The 20,325-nt window shown below is 46.6% G+C and overlaps 2 protein-coding genes across 2 annotated transcripts in view; both read right to left on the bottom strand.

Annotated features, from left to right (window-relative positions):
• LOC132567242 (zinc finger protein 91-like) overlaps positions 1-20,325 on the bottom strand; it is a 257,261-nt gene that overhangs the window by 225,342 nt on the left and 11,594 nt on the right.
• On the bottom strand, positions 729-16,919 carry LOC132567783 (zinc finger protein 665-like). Its single transcript, XM_060233471.1, has 6 exons — positions 16,893-16,919; positions 11,545-11,654; positions 11,105-11,175; positions 8,402-8,532; positions 5,560-7,936; positions 729-799 (listed from the first exon to the last, which is right to left on the bottom strand). Exons 1-6 carry the CDS (start codon positions 16,917-16,919, stop codon positions 729-731), a joined length of 2,787 nt encoding a protein of 928 aa, XP_060089454.1.

Here is a 20,325-nt window from a genome sequence, read left to right as displayed (position 1 = left end):
ACCCAATCAGAGGGACATCAGGAATCCTGGGAAAACTAGGCCCCTGTAACTACTCCTACACAGGCTTCTCCCTGGCCTCGAGGCCACACTAGGCCTCAGATCATGACAAGATCAGGTCTCTAAGAAGGAACTGAAAGAGGAAGTGGTTGTTGAACTCTAAGTCTGAAAGGTGAAGTGTGCACTGCCAGCAAAATGTGGCAGAAAATGGCTTAACCAGATGAATCATAGGGTGGAACAAGAAAACCGTTAAGCGACAATAGATAGGGAAAAGGGGGGGGAAGGTAACGGGTCGAGATGCTTCAGGGCATGCGCGCGCTATCACTAGGCAGATTGTGAGGGAGCTCACCAATCGGTGGGCTCCACGAGGGCATAGGCAAGGGATAAGAGGTCTGTGCTGCGTCACAGAGAGCAGAGTCGACGGGTGGGACTGCCCTATCCGGACTCTCTGTGCTTTGCAAACCACGCTACTAATAAACGATCCTTGATGGACCCTGGAGTGTGAGAGTTGTCATTTGGTTCGAGTGCTTGGGCAAACTCTACAAGTAACACATTTGGTGGCAGCGGTGAGATACGAGTTTCCCGAACGGGGGTCCCGGTGACCTAGAGGGAGGCCCTTGGGGGCCCACGGACCATTTTTGTCCATTTTTGAGGTTCCTTCCATCTGGCTGCCGTTAGGCCACCCGAGGGTGGCAAGAACCGCTGTGGGTCCTTCAACGATCGACGGGACGTCAGGACTTCGCCAGCGACGGAAAGTTGGTGAGTTGATCGGTCATATTAGACACGATGGGAAACAAGGGGTCTAAGGATAAGGGGCGCAGGGGAGATGTCCCCAAGGATCAAGCGCAGGACAATGGGAAGCCGGCAGGGAAGGGGCGCCCGCGGACCGTTGAGTTCCCAGTAGGAACCCCATTGGACCGCTTTTTAAAGGCTTGAGACACGTTTAAAGATTACGGTCCCATGAAGGAACAGCTGGTGAGGACTTGTGTTTTGGAATGGCCAGAAATTAAATCTCCCCTATGGACACCACTGCCCAAAATATGGTACCATAAATAAAACCATAATATCAGATATGCGCCAATATTGGTTAAGGTTGGAACCGCGCCCGGAGGTTCCTCTCAATTTACAGTGTGTTAGCATCTGGATGGATTTCGCGGGAAGCCCGTTCACAACAGCTATAAAAATGATGGCTGTCGAGGTGGAGGAGACGGAGGATTCTCCTTCTTGGGACTCTATCGATCTCGTTGTGGGGAGAAGGCCTCCACCAGGCTCGGTGGAACCAGAACCACAGGGCCAATTAGACGTTTCTCCACCCCCCTACGGACAGGAAACATCGTCTATGGGAGCACCACCCCGAGGACGAGGGATGTATGGTGAATTGTCTGACCTTTTGGAACAGTGGGGTGGACAAGAGGGAGGAATGGGAGGAAGAACAAGGTCAGAGGCAGAAGCATGCAGGCGGAATTCTACAGAAATTTTGAAAGAAACAGGAGGAGGATTGTTGGCCCCCCTTAGGCAAGTCCCGATGGGAGAAATGGTGGGCTACGTAGAGGTCCCGTTAACAAGCACTGAGCTACACTCTATGCGGAGCCAATTGCCCCCTCTTTCGGAGAACCCGATAATGTTTAAAACAAAATTAGACGGGCTTTGGGACCCCCCATATATTCTCCGGAGGAGATGATACATATTTTAAAACAAGTGGCTGGAAATTAAGAGGCAACATAGGCACTGTCTACTGCCAGGAAACAATGGATAAAAGGGGCGGGAGACAGGACAGAGGAGGGAGCACTGGCCGTTATTCCTAACGGCAACCCAGCAAATCTTGATATTCAGATGGCCGACGGCCGAACTTTTTGTTCCCAGTTCTGTGGTTTAGTGTTGGATGGACTGGTAAAAATGGTACCCCCTGTGGTAAATTTCCATAAGGCTTTTGGAGAAGCCCAAGGTGGAAAAGAGCCCCCCTTTCAGTTCTTGGAGAGGTTAAAGAACAATATGACAGCTTTTACGGGGTTGGACCCTGATTCTGACGAAGGGCAGGCCTTCCTAAAATTCCATTTTGTTGAACTGAGTAATCCGAACATAAAGAAAAAACTGCAGAAATTAGACGGATTGCTAACAAAGCCCCTTACTGAACTGGTAGTGGAGGCACAGAAAGTTATACCCAGGCGGGAGGTTGAGAAGGAAGCGAAGACAGTTAAGTTAATGTTCCAGACAGTTAAGGAAGTGCAGAGGCGGGATGAGAGAAGAGGAAGAGGTGGAGGCGGGTATAGCTGGGGGAGAGGAGCAAGAGGTGGAGGGCCTCGCCCGCCGTGGGGCGAGCGGGGAGAAAACAGGGGAAGTAGAGGACCCCTACCCAAGGATGTATGCAAGTACTGCAAGGAACGGGGACACTGGGGACGGGAATGCCCGAATAGAGAAGGGGAAGGATGGGAGGAGACCAGGGTTGCAGCCCTATATGAGGAGGAATAGGGGTGTCATGGGCTCCTGTACTCGGGACCCAGCCCTAAAGAGCCCTTGATAAAATTAAAGCTGGGACCGGAAAAGGAGGAAGTGTTATTTATGTATGATACTGGAGCCACGAAATCAACGTTGCAAAGTTTACCATCAGGCGACACCTTGGGGTTAGAAAGTGTAAGGGTGCGAGGGGTGAGAGATAGGCTGTTTCGAGCCCCAGTCACAGAAGACATTGACGTCTTGTTTCCAAGAAAAAATGAAGTGGTTAAACATGCATTCGTTTTAATTGGTAAGGGCGGGATAAATCTTTTGGGGAGGGATCTGGCGGATAAAATAGGGATGGTATCGGTATTAAAAGGGGGGAAATGTGAGGTTAGGCTAGCTGCCTTAACAGTAGAGAAGGAAGGGGAGATTTCCCCCAAAGTATGGGCGGACCCGAGCAACCCAGGGCGAATAAACATGTTACCTATTGAGGTCAAGATGCAGGCTTGCCGGTCAGGCCCTTTCAACATGTGCAAGTGGACTATATTGAGATGCCTAGAGTGGGGAGGGTAAAATATGTCCTGGTTTTAACGGACCAGCTCACCGGGTGGGTCTTGGCATTTCCCACAATGTCAACATCAGCAACGGTGACTGCCAGGGTCATCCTGGAAAAGGTGATCCCAGAGGTGGGATTAATTGAAACAATGGACTCAGACAAGGGGGAAAAGTAATGACAATCACACTAAAAGCATTGGGAATAGAACTGAGACACCACACACCATGGCACCCCCAATCTAGCGGTCAGACGGAGAGAATGAACCAGACTTTTAAAAAAGCAATGAAAAAGTTAATTCTGGAGACTCATTTGCCATGGACAAAAGTGCTCCCTCTAGCGTTATTTGGAATTCGAACAAAACCAAGGGAAGGGATACAGTTGTCACCTTTTGAAATGCTTTATGGGTTTCCATTATGGAGAGTAATGCCATATACAGCAGCAGGCAATTTACATTTGTTAAAGGACATGTATGTGCGTAAATATGTGCTGGCTCTGTCTTCTCTTCTTAAGTCCCATAGGGAACAAGGACTCATACACCTCACTCCGCCACTAGAGGCGCCGGTCCACAAGTATCAACCTGGAGACTGGGTGTACGTCAAGAGGTGGAGGGAAGACACCAGCTGAGAAGGTCCCTCCCAAGTTCTCTTAATCACCGAAACAGCAGTCAGAACTGTGGAACAGCAGTCAGAACAGGTTGGACTCACCACAGGCGCACAAAAAAAGGGGCAGAGAAAAAAAAACTGGAAGAGCCAGTCGGTAGAAGGAGAACCCCTTAAACTGCAATTGACGAATGTGGGAGCTGACCGAAGCGGACAACCCGGGTTGGACCTCGGCACAACGTTTCTCGGCCGTTTTTTCAGCGTGGCCTGACGAACTGATCACGCCTGAACTCACCTTGTGGAAAGGACCGTTGTGCCGGCACCTAGACTTTTGGCTTGTGGGACAAGCCTCAACAGAACCATTGTTTCCTAAATTGTCTGATTTCATTGCAGGCCGACTCCTGTTGAAGGAGAGCATTTTAAATCAATACCAAGAAAGGTACAGGTTTGCTAAAACCGGAAATAGCCCTAGAGGTTGGAAGGTGTGGAGTGTGTGTGAGTGGGAGGAAGGAGACGCAAAGGGGCTCCAGCCACAGAAGATTGGAGTGTGAGCTGGAGGACTGAGAGTTATTTTGAACCTGATAACTGGGGAGGGAAGCTGTGTAATAGTTGTGCTCCCGAGGGAGAGGTGGGAGAATGGCAGGGTGGAGGAAATTATTGGGACCCTTATGGACAATTGTTTTGGTTTCAACCGTATTAGGGGGGTGGGAGAGAAATGTGTGGCATCAGACACTAAATGCTATAATTAAAGAAGCCAACCTCACAACTTGCTGGGCTTGTGCCCATCCTCCATCCACAGGGAGGAGTGGTTGGCCAATGGTGGTTACGGCTGTACTCTCCCTACATGGATGGAATGTAACAAAGGTTTATGGTTCCCTCAACGGGTCATTAATTCCAAAAATAGAGGACAGGTCCCCAAGGATAAAGACCAAATCATATTGACCAGGCAACATGTATGGCCAAAGGCTCCTGTGTGTTTCCAATGGCACAATCAATCTGGTCACCACACCTTCCTTGATGGACCCTGGAGTGTGAGAGTTGTCATTTGGTTCGAGTCCTTGGGCAAACTCTACACATAACAGAATGAAGTGGGGAGTGGGAAGCGGATTACTTATGCCAAGAAGCGGGGAAGGGAGATGGGAGATGGACAGGAAAAGTTTCTCTAAAGTGGTAGGCGTTCTGAAGGTGGAGCCTACATTGCTAGTCAGTACATTTGGGAAAATGGGACATTCACACTTCTCCTTACCTATCAATCAAAAGATGCTATGAATCGCAGGTTGGTGGGAGAGCAATGTGATGCTGTATGGAGACGAATAAGCTTTCTGAACTTGGTATTAGTAAATGTTATCAGTTTTGGGGTTCAAACTACTCCCACCTTAAGACTTTGCTTCTAAAATTCTGTATATGTTTGGAACAACGTATGTCTGTAAAAATCTCCATTCTAGAATAAATGTCCATAATTCAAAAGTACATTCTCAGATTACAGATACAGACCTAACCAGGACACTCAAGATTGCTACAGAACAGACATTGACTCTAGATTTCGATGCAGTAATTCAGAGACAGATATGTTAGTTACTGAAGACCGCTAAATAAAGGAAATAGTATAAGGCATGTCATTCTTTAAGTATGTTTATATATTGAGTAAAAAATAATATTGTTAATTGAGTTGGCCGAGGTTCATTCTAAAGTTTATATCTCTGGAACCTGGAATTACAATGTCGGGCACACACGTCCTGGCCCAATGAAGCAACATTTCTGTCAAATCATTGTAAAAAAAAATGAGTTCAACACCCTTAGGCAAAATAGTGAAATGGTTTTTCTCCTGTGTGCTTTCTTGTATGTTGTTGAAGATAACCACACTGAATCTCTTTCTATTCTGAAACTTTTTGCCCTAGGTGGACTCCTTGATGCTTTTGAAGATTACTACTGCAACTGAATCTCTTCCCACATTCTGAACATTCAAAAGGCTCTCCCCTGTGTGGGATCTTTTATGCAGATGAAGACTGCTCCTCTGACTAAATTTCTTCCCACACTCTGGGCATTCAAAAGGCTTCTCCCCTGTGTGGGTTCTTTGATGCTTTCGAAGACTGCTGCTGTGTTTGAATCTCTTCCCACACTCTGAGCATTCATAAGGCTTCTCCCCTGTGTGGGTTCTTAGATGACTTAGAAGATTGCTAGTGTCACTAAATCTCTTCCCACACTCTGAGCATTCAAAAGGTTTCTCTCCTGTGTGGGCTCTTAGATGACTTCGAAGGTTGTCACTCCGACTGAATCTCTTCCCACACTCCGAGCATTCAAAAGGCTTTTCCCCTGTGTGGGTTCGTAGATGACTTTGAAAATCACCACTCTGAATGAATCTCTTCCAACACTCTGGGCATTCAAAAGGCTTCTGCCCCGTGTGGGTTCTTTGATGATACTTGAGACTGCCACTGTGACTGAATCTCTTCCCACAGTCTGAGCATTCATAAGGCTTCTCCCCTGTGTGGGTCCTTAGATGACTTAGAAGATTGCTACTCTGACTGAATCTTTTCCCACACTCAGAGCATTCAAAAGGCTTCTCCCCTGTGTGGGTTCTTAGATGATTTTGAAGAGTGCTACTGTCAGTGAATTTCTTCCCACACTCTGAGCATTTAAAAGGCTTCTCCCCTGTGTGGGTTTTTTGATGACTTTGAAGACTGCTATTATGACTGAATCTCTTCCCACACTCTGAGCATTCAAAAGGCTTCTCCCCTGTGTGGGTTCGTAGATGAAATTGAAAATGGCCACTGTAGCGGAATCTCTTCCCACACTCTGAGCATTCAAAAGGCTTTTCCCCAGTGTGGGTTCTTAGGTGACTTTGAAGACTACTGTTCTGACTGAATCTCTTCCCACACTCTGGGCATTCAAAAGACTTCTCCCCTGTGTGGGTTCTATGATGCTTTTGAAGACTGCTGCTGTGTTTGAATCTCTTCCCACACTCTGAGCATACATAAGGCTTCTCCCCTGTGTGGGTTCTTAGATGACTGAGAAGTTTGCTAGTGTCACTAAATCTCTTGCCACACTCTGAGCATTCAAAAGGCTTCTCCCCTGTGTGGGTTTTTTGATGACTTCGAAGATTGTTACTCCAACTGAATCTCTTCCCACACTCCGTGCATTCAAAAGGTTTTTCCCCTGTGTGGGTTCTTAGATGACTTTGAAGACTACTGTTCTGACTGAATCTCTTCCCACACTCTGAGCATTCAAAAGGTTTCTCTCCTGTGTGGGCTCTTAGATGACTTTGAAGATTGGTATTATGACTGAATCTCTTCCCACACTCTGAGCATTCAAAAGGTTTCTCTCCTTTGTGGTTTCTCTGATGCTTTTGAAGATGGCTATTGTAGCTGAATGTCTTCCCACACTCTGAGCATTCAAAAGGTTTCTCTCCTGTGTGAGTTCTTAGATGACTTTGAAGATTGCTGTTCTGACTGAATCTCTTCCCACACTCTGAGCATTCAAAAGGCTTCTCCCCTGTGTGGGATCTTTTATGCAGTTGAAGATAGCAACTGTGGCTGAATCTCTTCCCACACTGTGAGCATTCAAAAGGCTTCTCCCTTTTGTGGGTTCTTAGATGTTGTTGAAGAGTGCTACTGTCAGTGAATTTCTTCCCACACTCTGAGCATTTAAAAGGCTTCTCCCCTGTGTGGGTTTTTTGATGACTTCGAAGATTGCCACTCCGACTGAATCTCTTCGCACACTCTGTGCATTCAAAAGGCTTTTCCCCTGTGTGGGTTCTGTGATGACTTTGAAGATTGCTACTCTGACTGAATCTCTTCCCACACTCTGAGCATTTAAAAGGCTTTTCCCCATTGTGGGTTCTTAGGTGACTTTGAAGACTACTGTTATGACTGAATCTCTTCCCACACTCTAAGCATTCAAAAGGTTTCTCTCCTGTGTGGGTTCTTAGATGAAGTTGAAAATGGCCACTGTAGCAGAATCCCTTCCCACACTCTGAGCATTCAAAAGGCTTTTCCCCAGTGTGGGTTCTTAGGTGACTTTGAAGACTACTGTTATGACTGAATCTCTTCCCACACTCTGAGCATTCAAAAGGTTTCTCTCCTGTGTGGGCTCTTAGATGACTTTGAAGATTGCTATTGTAGCTGAATGTCTTCCCACACTCTGAGCATTCAAAAGGTTTCTCTCCTGTGTGAGTTCTTAGATGACTTTGAAGATTGCTGTTCTGACTGAATCTCTTCCCACACTCTGAGCATTCATAAGGCTTCTCCCCTGTGTGTGTTCTTTGGTGTTTTAGAAGATTGCTACTGTGACTGAATCTCTTCCCACACTGTGAGCATTCAATAGGCTTCTCCACTGTTTGGGTTCTTTGATGCTGTTTAACAAGGAAACTCTGACTGGATCTCTTCCCACCCTCTGAGCATTCAAAAGGCTTCTCCCTTGTGTGGGTTCTTAGATGATATTGAAGACTGCCACTGTAAATGAATCTCTTCCCACACTCTGAGCATTTAAAAGGTTTCTCCCTTGTGTGGGTTCTTTGGTGCTGTTTAAGAAACAAACTATGACTGAATTTCTTTCCAAACTCTGAACGTTTAAAATGTCTCTCTGCATTGTGGATCCTTTGGTGCACAAGTAGTTGTGATTTGTATCTGAAGTACTTTCCACAATGAAAGCATTTACATGCCTTCATTATACTGTGCTTTGAAAAATGGATATTATATTGGGTTTGATCTGAGAAGTTCGTTCCACACTTTATACCCTTGTAAATTTCCTCCAACCTGTGAATTACTTCTTGGAAATCCCCCTCTTGGCAAGGAATGGATTTATCACTCTTCTTTACCCTTTGCCTGAATTCCTGCCTCTGAGACATGCTTTGAGTCCTGACATTTCTTCTCACATCTTCATTCTTGATTTCATCGGATGACAGATGATGCAGTTCCTCATCCTCCCCATTCCTCTGATCATCTCCTGCTGCAATAAAGAAAGAGATCTCCCGTTAGAATCCACACAAGGTGGTCTGAGAACTTTCATTCACACTCCAAAGATTTCAGTGCCTTCCTTCTGTTTTACAGTAGCGTACAATAATAAATATTTTGAATGTACATTAAGCTTCCTGCATCAGAGACACTTGGTTGGGACTCTTACCGTTTTCATGGTTCCCCACCTGTATGACTTCTTTGATGTGAAGTAAGGGCTGTGCTATGATGGAAGCTGTTCTATTCCAAGCAATTACACAATTGCTTTCCTAAGCTTCTGCAAAATGACATTCATTCTCTGAATGAAAGTCTTTGAAAATGCCATACTTTCAATTCCCTTTTCCCTGCAGTGTATTGTCTGTTCTTTGGTTGACTGACCTTTCTTCATGGACTAGGGTTTCAGGGAGGACCCATTTTGGGGAAGGTGTGGGCTTATTCCTCCTCTTACCTGTGTGGCTTTCCTCCTGCCTCTCTGGTCCATCTCCAGTTTTCTTTGGCATCATCATTCTTAACTAAGGTTCAAGGTTTATTGGATTTATATCCCACCCTCCCCGTCAAAGCAGGCTCAGGGTGGCTAACAACCAGTAAAATCAAAACAATTCACTTACATTACTTACATCATAAATTAAAATTAAACAATTAAAACAATCTGATGCTAATATCATTTGATATAGTTTCATTGCAGATGGCATTCAGTATATATTAGGTGTCATTCCCTACTACCTTATCAGTCATTCCTGATCAATTAAGGGCCAGCTGGAATAGCGTTGTCTTACAGGCCTTGCGGATCTGGGCAACGTACCACAAGGCTCTAACCTCTTCCAGCAGCTGATTCCACCAATAGGGGGCAGCAATTGAGAAAGCTCTCTCTCTTGTAGATTTCAATCTTGCCTCCCTCGGCCCGGGGATCACTAATAGATTTTGCATCCCAGATCTAAGCACCCTCTGGGGAACGTGTGGGGAGAGATGGTCTCTAAGGTAAACAGGTCCTCGGCCATATAAGGCTTTAAAGGTAATAATCAGCACCCTTTCAAGGACAACCTCTGCCAGAGCTATGGCTGACCCAAGGCCATTCCAGCAGGTGCAAGTGGAGGAGTGGGGAATCAAACCCGGTTCTCCCAGATAAGAGTCCGCACACTTAACCACTACACCAAACTGGCTCTCCAAGAGTCCTCTCCAGCCCCACCCACCTCACAGGGTGTCTGTTGTGGGGGAGGAAAATAAAGAAGACTGTGAGCTGCTCTGATACTCTGAGATTCAGAGTATGGGGTGGGATATAAATCCAATATCTCCTTCTTCTACCCTCTTGGGATGAGGACTGATCCACCTCACGACAACAGAGGTTGTTGTGTGCTTTGGCTTAAGCCAGTTACCCCGGGTTGCAGTGTTAACTGGTGGGATTACTTGCTGCACAACATCCCTGCAAGGCAGAACAGCTCCCAAGGAAGCACTCAGGCCCATATACACCAAATAGGAAGGCCTGAAGGCATCCATGTGAAGAATGAAGGAAAGGGGTGATGTGCCTTTGGCCTCATCTAGCAGGGCTGGTCTTATCTAACCTCCCATTCCTTGGAATACCCAGTATTAAGGCTAGTGCAGCCACTCAACAGCCACAAGTGAGCTCAGACCCTGAAGGAGCTTCTGAGCCTCCAGATTCCAGGCCCCAGAAGGCCCCTCTCTCTCTCTCCCCTCACTCAGTGGGCTTGGGAATTCTACCAAAACAAGCGTTGCTTAGAAGTGAAGAGGAAAGATCCCATGGGGATTCCTCCCCAGTCCCTTGACATAACTTTAAAGGATACCCACTTGCTGCCAGTTAATTGGGGAAGGAAATAGTCTCTTCAAATCTTCCGGAGAAACAGTCAGAGTGGATGGCCAAAATCCCATCTGGGGAAGGGGATGCTGTAATGCCTGACAACTGAGAAATAAGGATCTGGCTCCTTCCAGAGTCCTTCTGAGGGCATTTCAGCCCGTTCTTGGACTCAGGCCACGACACCCTCTCTGACTTGGGTGATGGACACAAAACTGGCCTCAGCTGCCCCTGGATCAGTGGGGTGGGTTGTATCGCTCTACCTGGCCCTGCTGAACATCACTTTCATGGCCACCCCAACTTCTCCAGGCACCCAGGGGTGGCCAATTACCTGCATGCGCCTCACAAACAGATATTGCTGTTGACTCGTGCATCATCCCAATGGCAGTGATTCACACCTTTAGCACTTATGAAAGATCCTTACCCAGAAAAGCCACGCTCTCATAGTTCTCCAGCATGACTTCCCTGTAGAGGGCTTTTTGGCCCAGATCCAGCAGGCCCCACTCCGCCACGGTGAAATACACGGCCACCTCCTCAAAGGAAAACCGAGACTGAAAGAAAAAGCAGATTTCCTCATCACAGATCATGCTGGGCGGAGACTTGACACTCTCCACAGAAATAGTTTGTGAGGCTGCAGGATGCAGAGCTCAGTATGCATAAAGGCTGGGCTGTACAGAGCCTCTCTTCCTCAGACAACAGGAGTGAGATTTTCCCTGAGAAAGGAACAAGTATCTGAGTATTGCCTGTTCTACCCCCCTACCTGAACCAGAGGTTGAAAGAGCATTTCCACTTCTCTGCAAAGAATACGGCTTGATAAGGTCTCTTCGCTGCCTGAAAGGGAGACAAAATAGGAAGAATTTAAGCCTCAAAGTCCTATTTTCTTTGCTTACACATCCCACTTTCCAGACTTTTGAAAACTACACCCAGATTTGTCTTCCTTTTCTTTTTTGAGCCACTTTGTGTCTTTCTAATGCAAGGAAGGTGAGATATGCACATTTCCATTAAGGTAAATACAAGTGGAATTGCTCTCCATGAATCTCTATACTTCCCCTTAAAGTGGAGTGGCCATCATGACATCCTATGGCACTGTTTCCCAGAACACCAGTCGATGTAGTCTGACGAAGTAGTTCCCTTTTCTCCTGTCCTGAAACTTCTGCCAAGCAAGAGCCCCAATCCCCTCTGGGCAGGAGGCACCCTTACCACTTACCATCTTGGGCACACTCCGGGGCCTGCGCCCTCTGACCTTCCTCTGACGGAGCTCCTTCTGCCTCAGAGAACTCTGCTTCTGCCTTCACGGATCCTCCCCACATCTGAAACAACAGCAAGGGAGGGGGTAAGAGAAGGACTGGAACAGGCTGAAGAGATGGATCCGGACCCACTCCCAGGCTCCAAGGGCTGTCCTATAGAGGATGTTGTGGAATTGTTTTTTGTGGCCCCAGAAGGTAGGACCAGAACCAATGGGTTGAAATTAAATCAAAAGAGTTTCCGGCTCAACATTAGGAAGAACTTCCTGACCGTTAGAGCAATTCCTCAGTGGAACAGGCTTTCTTGGGAGGTGGTGGGCTCTCCTTCCTTGGAGGTTTTTAAACAGAGGCTAGATGGCCATCTGACAGCGATGAAGATCCTGTGAATTTAGGGGGAGGTGTTTGTGAGTTTCCTGCATTGTGCAGGGGGTTGGACTAGATGGCCCTAGAGGTCCCTTCCAACTCTACGATTCTATGACTCTATGATTCCTGACTCCACCGCCAGACTTGCTATAACCACAGGGGCAAGAACTAGGGCTGGTTTTACAAACTTAAGATGCACCAAGAACAACTGGGAGAAACAAATCACCAGCAGGAGATGAAATATCAGTAGGTCTATATCAAGCCACAGAAAAGGAGTCTGTCAAAATCGTAGCAAGAATACACTAACAAAGATGGAAAACAAGATAATGGCCCACAGAATGAAAACATTTACTTTACATTCCAGTTGAAAAAATGGAGACGCCAAAGACTGTAGCCACTATTGGACCATTACATGAATTCCTCATGCAAATCTAAGCTGGTGCTCAACGTTTTACAACGATTGTTGTCATCTATTGAAAGAGATATGCCAGATGTTCTATTCCTGGTGAATTCACAAAAGGAAGAGGAACTTGAGATCATATTGCAAATTTAAGTGGTTTAATGGAGCGTAGGAGAGAATTTCAGAACAAAAGCAGCTTGTGACTGTGGGGATCAGGAAAAGCTATGGTTGGTTTTAAAAGAAATGGGTGTGCCACAACATCCAATAGTTCTGATGCAAAACTTGAACTCTGGACAAGAGGCCACTGGTAGGACAGAATATGGAAAAACAGAAGATTTCCCAATTGGCAAGGGTGCCAGACTAAGATGTATTTTATCTCCCTGTCTCTACAATCTTTATGCAGTACATATCATAAGGAAAATTGGATTTGATTTAGATAAAGATGGAGGAACATTAACTGAGATAAACACATGACTTCACATGATTGGCACAAAGGACTGAAGACCTGAAGTAATTACTCATGAAGTCTAAAGCAGAAAGTGCTAAAGGAAGATTACAGCTGAACATCAAGAAGACAAAAATAATTATTAGCGGGGGATTTGAGAAATTTAAGGCTAGTGTAGTGGTTAAGTGTGCGGACTCTTATCTGGGAGAACTGGGTTTGGTTCCCCACTCCTTCACTTGCACCTGCTGGAATGGCCTTGGGTCAACCATGTCAGAGGTTGTCCTTGAAAGGACAGCTGCTGTGAGAGTCCTCTCAGCCCCACCCACCTCACAGGCTGTCTGTTGTGGGGGGAGGAAGATAAAGGAGATTGTGACCCGCTCTGAGATTCGGAGTGGAGGGCGAGATATAAATCTAATATCTTCTTCTTCTGGATGGTGAAGAAACTGAAATTGTTCAAGGTTTTGTGTTCCTAGGTTCCATCAGCTAAAAGGGAGACTTGCAAACAAGAAATCAGGAGACTGAGACTGGGAAAGGCAGCCATGAAGGAGCGAGAAAACATTCTGAAGATGTAAAGACATGCCATTGGCAGTGTTCCCTCTCAACTGAGTCAGTGTGAGCTAGCTCACAGTTTTTTAGCCTCTGGCCCACACATTTTTGTATTCACTCTGGAAAAATGGCCCCAGAGCAAACTAATTTATGCAATAGCCAAATCACTCACTCTCAACTTTAATGCCAGTAGCTCACAAAGCAAAGTTTTTGCTCACAAGACTCCGCAGCTTAGAGGGAGTATCGGTCACTGGTGACAAGGAGCAAGTCACCCATTACTATGTGTGAGTGTGAAAGCTGGACAAGGAAGAAAGCGAACAGAAAGAATGTTGATTCTTTGCGAAGTTGGAGGAGAGAGTTTCTACAGATACCGTGGACTGCCAAAAAGACAAATAAGTGGGTTCTAGATCAAATCAAGGCTCAACACTCCCTAGAAGCTAAAATGACTTAACTGAGGCTATCGGATTTTGTGACATTACAAGAAGACAGGAGGCACTGGGAAAGACAAACATTCTAAGGAAAGTGGAAGGTGGCAGGAAAAGAGGAAGACTCAACATGTAATGGACTGACTCAATCAAGGAAGCCACAGACCTCCATCTGCAAGACCTGAGAAGGCTGTTAAGTAGAAGACCTTCCTACGGATGCCATAAGTTGGAAGCACTTGATGGCAGTTCACACACTGACAGAGAAATAGCTGGCAAGAATGCTTAGGAGAAGCTCATTGCTTGAGCGGAGCGACTGAAAGCCCCTCACCTGCTGTGCCCGCCTCTTCTCCTCTGCCTCACTCAGGAGGAAACCTTCGGCCAGGGCCACTGCCTGGGAACTGCTCTCTGGCCCGCATCGTCTCACCCAGCCCTGCACTTCCTGCGGCAGGATGGCCAGGAACTGCTCCAGGATCACCAGGTCCACCATCTCCTTCTTGGTGCGCCTCTCTGGCTCCAGCCAGTCCTTACAAAGTCCGTGGAGCCGGCTGCAAACCTCTCGGGGCCCATCAGCCTCCTGGTAACTGAACTGCCGGAAGCATCGGCTACGTCCATCTGCGGTCACAGGGTCCCGAACCAAGATCTCTGGCACAGCTCTTCCCCAAAATTCAGCACCACTCCCTGCTTGGAGGGAATGGAAACCTTTCTTTGATATCTCCCCAGTTCCAAGCCCTTCGGGGTCCTTCTCTTCCATCTCCTTCCCCTTTCTCTTGGGTTGCCTCTGACTCTGGAAAGACACTCTCATTCACTTGGCTGTGAAGAGGGTGAGGGAAAGATATCAGAAAGGCAGGAAGAAAAGAAAACAGAGTTACATCACTGAACCTGGTGAAGAATCACCTAAGGATTACCCCAGTGGATCAGAAGGAGTGTCCTTGTAGTTTGTTGATGAGGATTAATGTCACTGTAGTATATTACATTAAAAATGGTAAAGGTAGTCCCCCATGCAAGCACCAGTCGTTTCCGACTCTGGGGTGACATCGTAGCATAACATTTTAATGGTAGACTTTTTATGGGGTAGTTTGCCATTGCCTTCCCCAGTCATGTACACTTTCCCCCCAGCAAGCTGTGTACTCATTTGACCAACCTCATAAAGATAGAAGGCTGAGTCAACCTTGAGCTGGCTACCTGAACCCAGCTTCTGCTGGGATCGAACTCAGGTCATGAGCAGAGCTTTGGACTGCAATACTGCATCTTACCACTCTGTGCTCCAGGGCTCTTTTGGTAGATTACATACCAAACTTTTAAAGATATGCCTGTTTAGCCCTTCAGGAAATAACAAGAAAATACTCTCCATGTACAAAACAATATCAAAATATAATTAAAGCGATTCCTTCTTTACAATACAAAATTATAGTGACAACAACATAAATACCGTAGGATGGTATTTTTGTTCACTGTAAATTTATATTGTTGTCACTGTAATTTTGTATTGTAAAGAAGGAATACCATAGGGTAGCACTGTACAAAGTTATCTGGCTGAATTATTGGGGGCTACTTTAGAGGGTACATCTGAAGGTAAACTGGAGCCCAGGATAAAGTGACTGGAAAGGGCTTCCCCATTAGAGCCCACCACTCTTTAACCACCACAGCAAGCTGGCGTTCCTGAGAAGGTCATGAAGACTCTCACTGAACAAAAGCTTCACAAAGTCACTTGGATGAATTTGGGGTCCATTTTGCTGTAAGTGGGTATCTTGTGTAATTTTGCATCATTTCTTGGGTATCCTTAAGAGTAATGCTTTCCTTCAATACGGTTTTCTCCTAGCTCCACCCCCAAAGTCCCCAGATATTTCTCGAGTCAGACTTGGCAATCTTACCCCAGGAGTTGTGCAGCTGAAGGCGGGCAGGCTCGGTGGAAAATGGGGGAGGAAGAGGAGGAAAAGAGGGAAGGAAACTTCCTCAAGAGGAGGAGCAGCTGCAGCAGACGAGCGCCGGCCCTGGGGTGCGGGAAGGAAAGGATGCGGCTGCCCTTTACCTGCTCCTCGCTGCTGCCATCCCGGGGAAACGAGCCGGGTGGAAAAAGCAGCCCCAAGTTTCCCCCTCTCTAGAGCTGGTGCTGCCCCTCCCACACCATTTGTTTTACTCTTGCCCCGCCTCAAAAAAATATGTAGATCCAGCCCTGGGAGGATGGCCTGGCTTGCTCCCCCCTCCCATCTTCTACAGGGGTGGCCAATGGTAGCTCTCCAGATGTATTTGCCTAAAACTCCCATCAGCCCCAGCCATTGGCCATGCTGGCTGGGGCTGATGGGAGTTGTAGGCAAAAACATCTGGAGAGCTACCGTTGGCCACCCCTGCACCAGATCCTCTTGCAAAGCCTGCGGACCCCCCCCCCCCCTCCACCGCAGCAAGCGCGGCAGAAACCCCCCCCCTCTCAAATCTTTTAGGTATTTCCCACCCAGGAGTTGGCAACCCTAGTAGGGGGTGGCAGGTTCCCCCCCCCCCTTTTCTCTCTCTATATGTATTGTGATAGATTTGATTTTATTGAATCTTTTCAATGCAAAGGGAGCATAGGGAAAGTAAATAATAAAAATATAAATCTATCTTAAAAGGTAAATATAGTCTCCTGTGCAACCGACAGTCATTTCTGACTATGGGGTTACGTCACATCACAACGGTTTTGTTGTTGTTATTCAGTTGCACAATCGAGTCAGACTCTTTGTGACCCCATGGACAAAGTCACGCCAGGCCCTCCTGTCTTCCACCATCCTCTGAAGTCTGCTCAAATTCGTGTTAGTTACATCGCTGTCCAGCCATCTCCTCCTTTGCCCTCCCCTTCTTCTTTTGCCTTCTTTCCCAGCATCAGGATCTTCTCCAGGGAATGCTCCCTTCTCATTTGGTGGCCAAAGTATTGGAGCTTCAGCTTCAGCATCTGACCTTCCAGGGAACAGTCTGGGTTGATTTCCCTTAGGACTGACTGATTTGATCTTCTTGCAGTCCAAGGGACTCTCAAGAGTTTTCTCCAGCACAACGTTTACAAGTATCCAATTTAGATCACTAGATGCATATAACAAACAATTTACAAAAACAATACATAATATGCTAGCTATTAAGAAATAGCCTACAATTCCTACCTTCCCGAAGGTACGAACAGAACCCATGGGTTGAAATTAAATCAAAAGAGTTTCCGGTTCAACACTAGGAACAACTTCCAGACTGTTAGAGAGGTTCCTCAGTGGAACAGGCTTCCTCCTTGGGAGGTGGTGGGCTCTCCTTCCTTGGAGGTTTTTAAACAGAGCTCTGACAGCAAATGAAGATCCTGTGAATTTAGGAGGAGGTGTTTGTGAGTTTCCTGCATTGTGCAGGGGGTTGGATTAGATGACCCTGGAGGTTCTTCCAACTCAATGATTCTATTACTTACTTAGAGCATCAGGTCGGAAAAGGATTCAAACGCCTCCCCACCCCTCCACCCCCAACACGTGGGGAGATCCGAATTCCTGTCTTCGGAGACCCAAAGGACTTCCTGGGGAGGGAGTTTCCCGGGCTTCGTTTGCTTGTCCGCTTGACCCTCACCCCACCCCTTGCACTTTGTCTCCGCCCTCCCCCTCCTCGGCCTCTCTCGCAAACAGCGCGGCTGTTTTAACTCTTTCGCGGCTGCAGAGCTCCGGGAAAAAGGCTCCCTTCCCTTCCCCTAAAGAGTCTAGGGTTGCCAATCCCCAGGTTAACAAATTGAGCAGCTAAAAGAGAAATACATTGGATAGTGATGTTCTTCATCACTATCCACTGTATTTCTCTTTTAGCTGTATGGACACACTCAAACAGGGATATTGGTTGTTTATCCCGTTACATATATTGAACCCATCTCCCACTATATTTTAATGTATTTTTCTCCTAATGACAAACTATATGTATGTTGCATGTTTAAAGGTGGGTTAGTTGGATGGGAAAACAGAGATAGAAATTCCTTCCTTTTGGCCCAGGTTTATAGCAATAAAGTCATTGACAAACACAGGCACATTTTGACATACTACTGTTTTGTTGCTTTCACATGCTCATGCCACTCAGATCAAAGGTTTGTTCAATTTGTTAATTTTACTATTCTGTCATTGGATCTTATATTTGTACCATTTTACATTCTAAACCACTGTCTACCAGATAATTTTACATTTCTGTCATTGGATCTTAAATCTGTACCATTTTGCATTCTGAGCCACTGCCTACCAGCTCTGTATGGCTCTGCACACTGTGCCGGATTCCTCGTCTGATGAAGTGTGCTTAAGAGCACACAAAAGCTTATGTTCTGAATAAAACTAAGTTGGTCTTAAAGGTGCCACTTGACTCCTGTTTTGTTCTACTACTTCAGACCAACACGGCTGCCTACTTGGATCTATCTACATGAATGGAGTCAACTAAATAATTATATATTTTAGAAAGCAAACATTTCTTGCCAATGCCCTCCTCTTTAAGCAGGACTTCAAATGACGTCAATTTATATCTAATGGTTTCTTTCCTCCGAAGAGAGCGAACCATATTCTGAACTTGAAGGTATTGATACCAATTGATATTACCTCCTAATTTCTCTTCTGCTTGTTCCTTAGTAATATTATTATTCTGTTGAATCCAATTCTATCCAACCCCTTAATCCCCCACGGATGGCTAGAGCTAGCCTTAATGAATTGTGGGGACCAATATTGGTTAAAAAAGCTACATATTAGAGAAATACCCGGCGCAATCCACTTCCCTAGCATATCCCATATTCTTAATGAATTTTCCAGGAAGGGATTTGCTGGTATAGAATGTGATCTCTTCTGACGTTTAGACCAAAAAGTTCCTCCTTTACTGTCACCCAAGGCAGCTGGCCAGAGGTGCACAAACAGGAGGCAGTGGGGAAGGTTAAGAAAAAGGGGGGCTGTGTGAAAGCTGGGTCTAGATCGGGGTGGCCAAACTGCGGCTTGGGAGCCACATGCGGCTCTTTCACACATATTGTGTGGCTCTTGAAGCCCCCACCACCCTGTTGGCCAGCATGGAGAAGGCATTTCTCTCTTCAAATGACTTCTCCAAGCCGAGCCAGCCAGCAGCTTGGAGAATGTATTTAAAGTTGAAGTTGCTTTCTTTCTACCTCTTCCTCCCGCTCCCTCCCCCATCTATTTTCCTTCCTTCCTCCCTTCCTGATATATGGCTCTCAAACATCTGATGTTCATGTCTTGTGGCTCTCAGACATCTGACATTTATTCGTTGTGGCTCTTACATTAAGCAAATTTGGCCATCCCTGGTCTAGATGATTTTAAAGGGACCCTCGTGAATGTTTGCAGTGCCATCTGTAGCTATGGCCACAGTCTGTGACTGGACAGTGGATATGGGTCACAAAATGCAAAAATTGAAAGGGGGGGAAAGATGAAGAATGAAAGCTTATACCAGAAATAAAACATTGAGCAGAGGTCCATCAGTGGCTATTAGCCACAGTGTGTGTGTGTATATATATAATTTTTTTGGCCACTGTGTGACACACAGTGTTGGACTGGATGGGCCATTGGCCTGATCCAACATGGCTTCTCTTATGTTCTTATGTGACACAGAGTGTTGGACTGGATGGGCCATTGGCCTGATCCAACATGGCTCCTCTTATGTTCTTATGTGACACAGAGTGTTGGACTGGATGGGCCATTGGCCTGATCCAACATGGCTCCTCTTATGTTCTTATGTGACACAGAGTGTTGGACTGGGTGGGCCATTGGCCTGATCCAACATGGCTTCTCTTATGTTCTTATGTGACACAGAGTGTTGGACTGGATGGGCCATTGGCCTGATCCAACATGGCTTCTCTTATGTTCTTATGTGACACAGAGTGTTGGACTGGATGGGCCATTGGCCGGATTTAACATGGCTTCTCTTATGTTCTTATGTGACAGAGAGTGTTGGACTGGATGGGCCATTGGCCTGATCCAACATGGCTTCTCTTATGTTCTTATGTGACACAGAGTGTTGGACTGGATGGGCCATTGGCCTGATCCAACATGGCTTCTCTTATGTTGCTGGTCTTAAAGGAACCACGGTAGTCAAGCTTTACTCTTTCTCCTGCACAAGCACTCCCTTTCATTTTTGCCTTCTCTCCCCCTCCCATTCTCCCCAAAGAGGAGTGCACAGCCAATGCAGGCATGGGAGGCTTCGCTTGGATCTCTCCCGCATGAAGTAGGAACCAGGAAGAGCGAGCTGGGCAAAAGCCAGCTGCAAAACAGTGGCGGCGGCAGCCGCAGCAAAGGGAGCAAGAGAGCACGTTGCTCGCAAGAAGGATCTGAGGCCTTAAGGATACCGATCCACCCTGCGGGCGGTATCTTTGGAATTCCTGGGCTAGAATCTGGGAGACTCAGGTTCAAAGCCCTTCTGTGTTCACCTTGAAGTGGGGCAGGGCACATTCTCCTCTGAGTTGCGTCTCCCTTACAAAGGAAGCCTGGCTCGGGAGAAGCTGCACAGTTGCCCCGCCCAGCTGCCTTTGCCTTGAAGGTGTCTGCAGCCCGGACTTCTGAGCAGCACACCTAGTGACTTCCAGAATCAGTGCTCTTGCAAGTG

The sequence above is a fragment of the Heteronotia binoei genome, chromosome 2, assembly GCF_032191835.1.
Source record: "Heteronotia binoei isolate CCM8104 ecotype False Entrance Well chromosome 2, APGP_CSIRO_Hbin_v1, whole genome shotgun sequence".
NCBI classification, from domain to species: Eukaryota; Metazoa; Chordata; class Lepidosauria; order Squamata; family Gekkonidae; genus Heteronotia; species Heteronotia binoei.
The sequence above is the reverse complement of the archived record's forward strand: the minus strand, read 5'-3'. Positions and strand labels throughout refer to the sequence as shown.

Coding starts and splice junctions, on each gene's coding strand:
- LOC132567783 (XM_060233471.1), bottom strand. CDS start 16,919: ATGGGTTCTGTTCGTACCTTCGGGAAG. Junction 11,655..16,892: donor CTGTTCGTACCTTCGGGAAG/GTAGGAATTGTA, acceptor CTGTTGTTTCAG/ATGTGGGGAGGATCCGTGAA. Junction 8,533..11,104: donor TCTTTCAACCTCTGGTTCAG/GTAGGGGGGTAG, acceptor TCTTTATTGCAG/CAGGAGATGATCAGAGGAAT.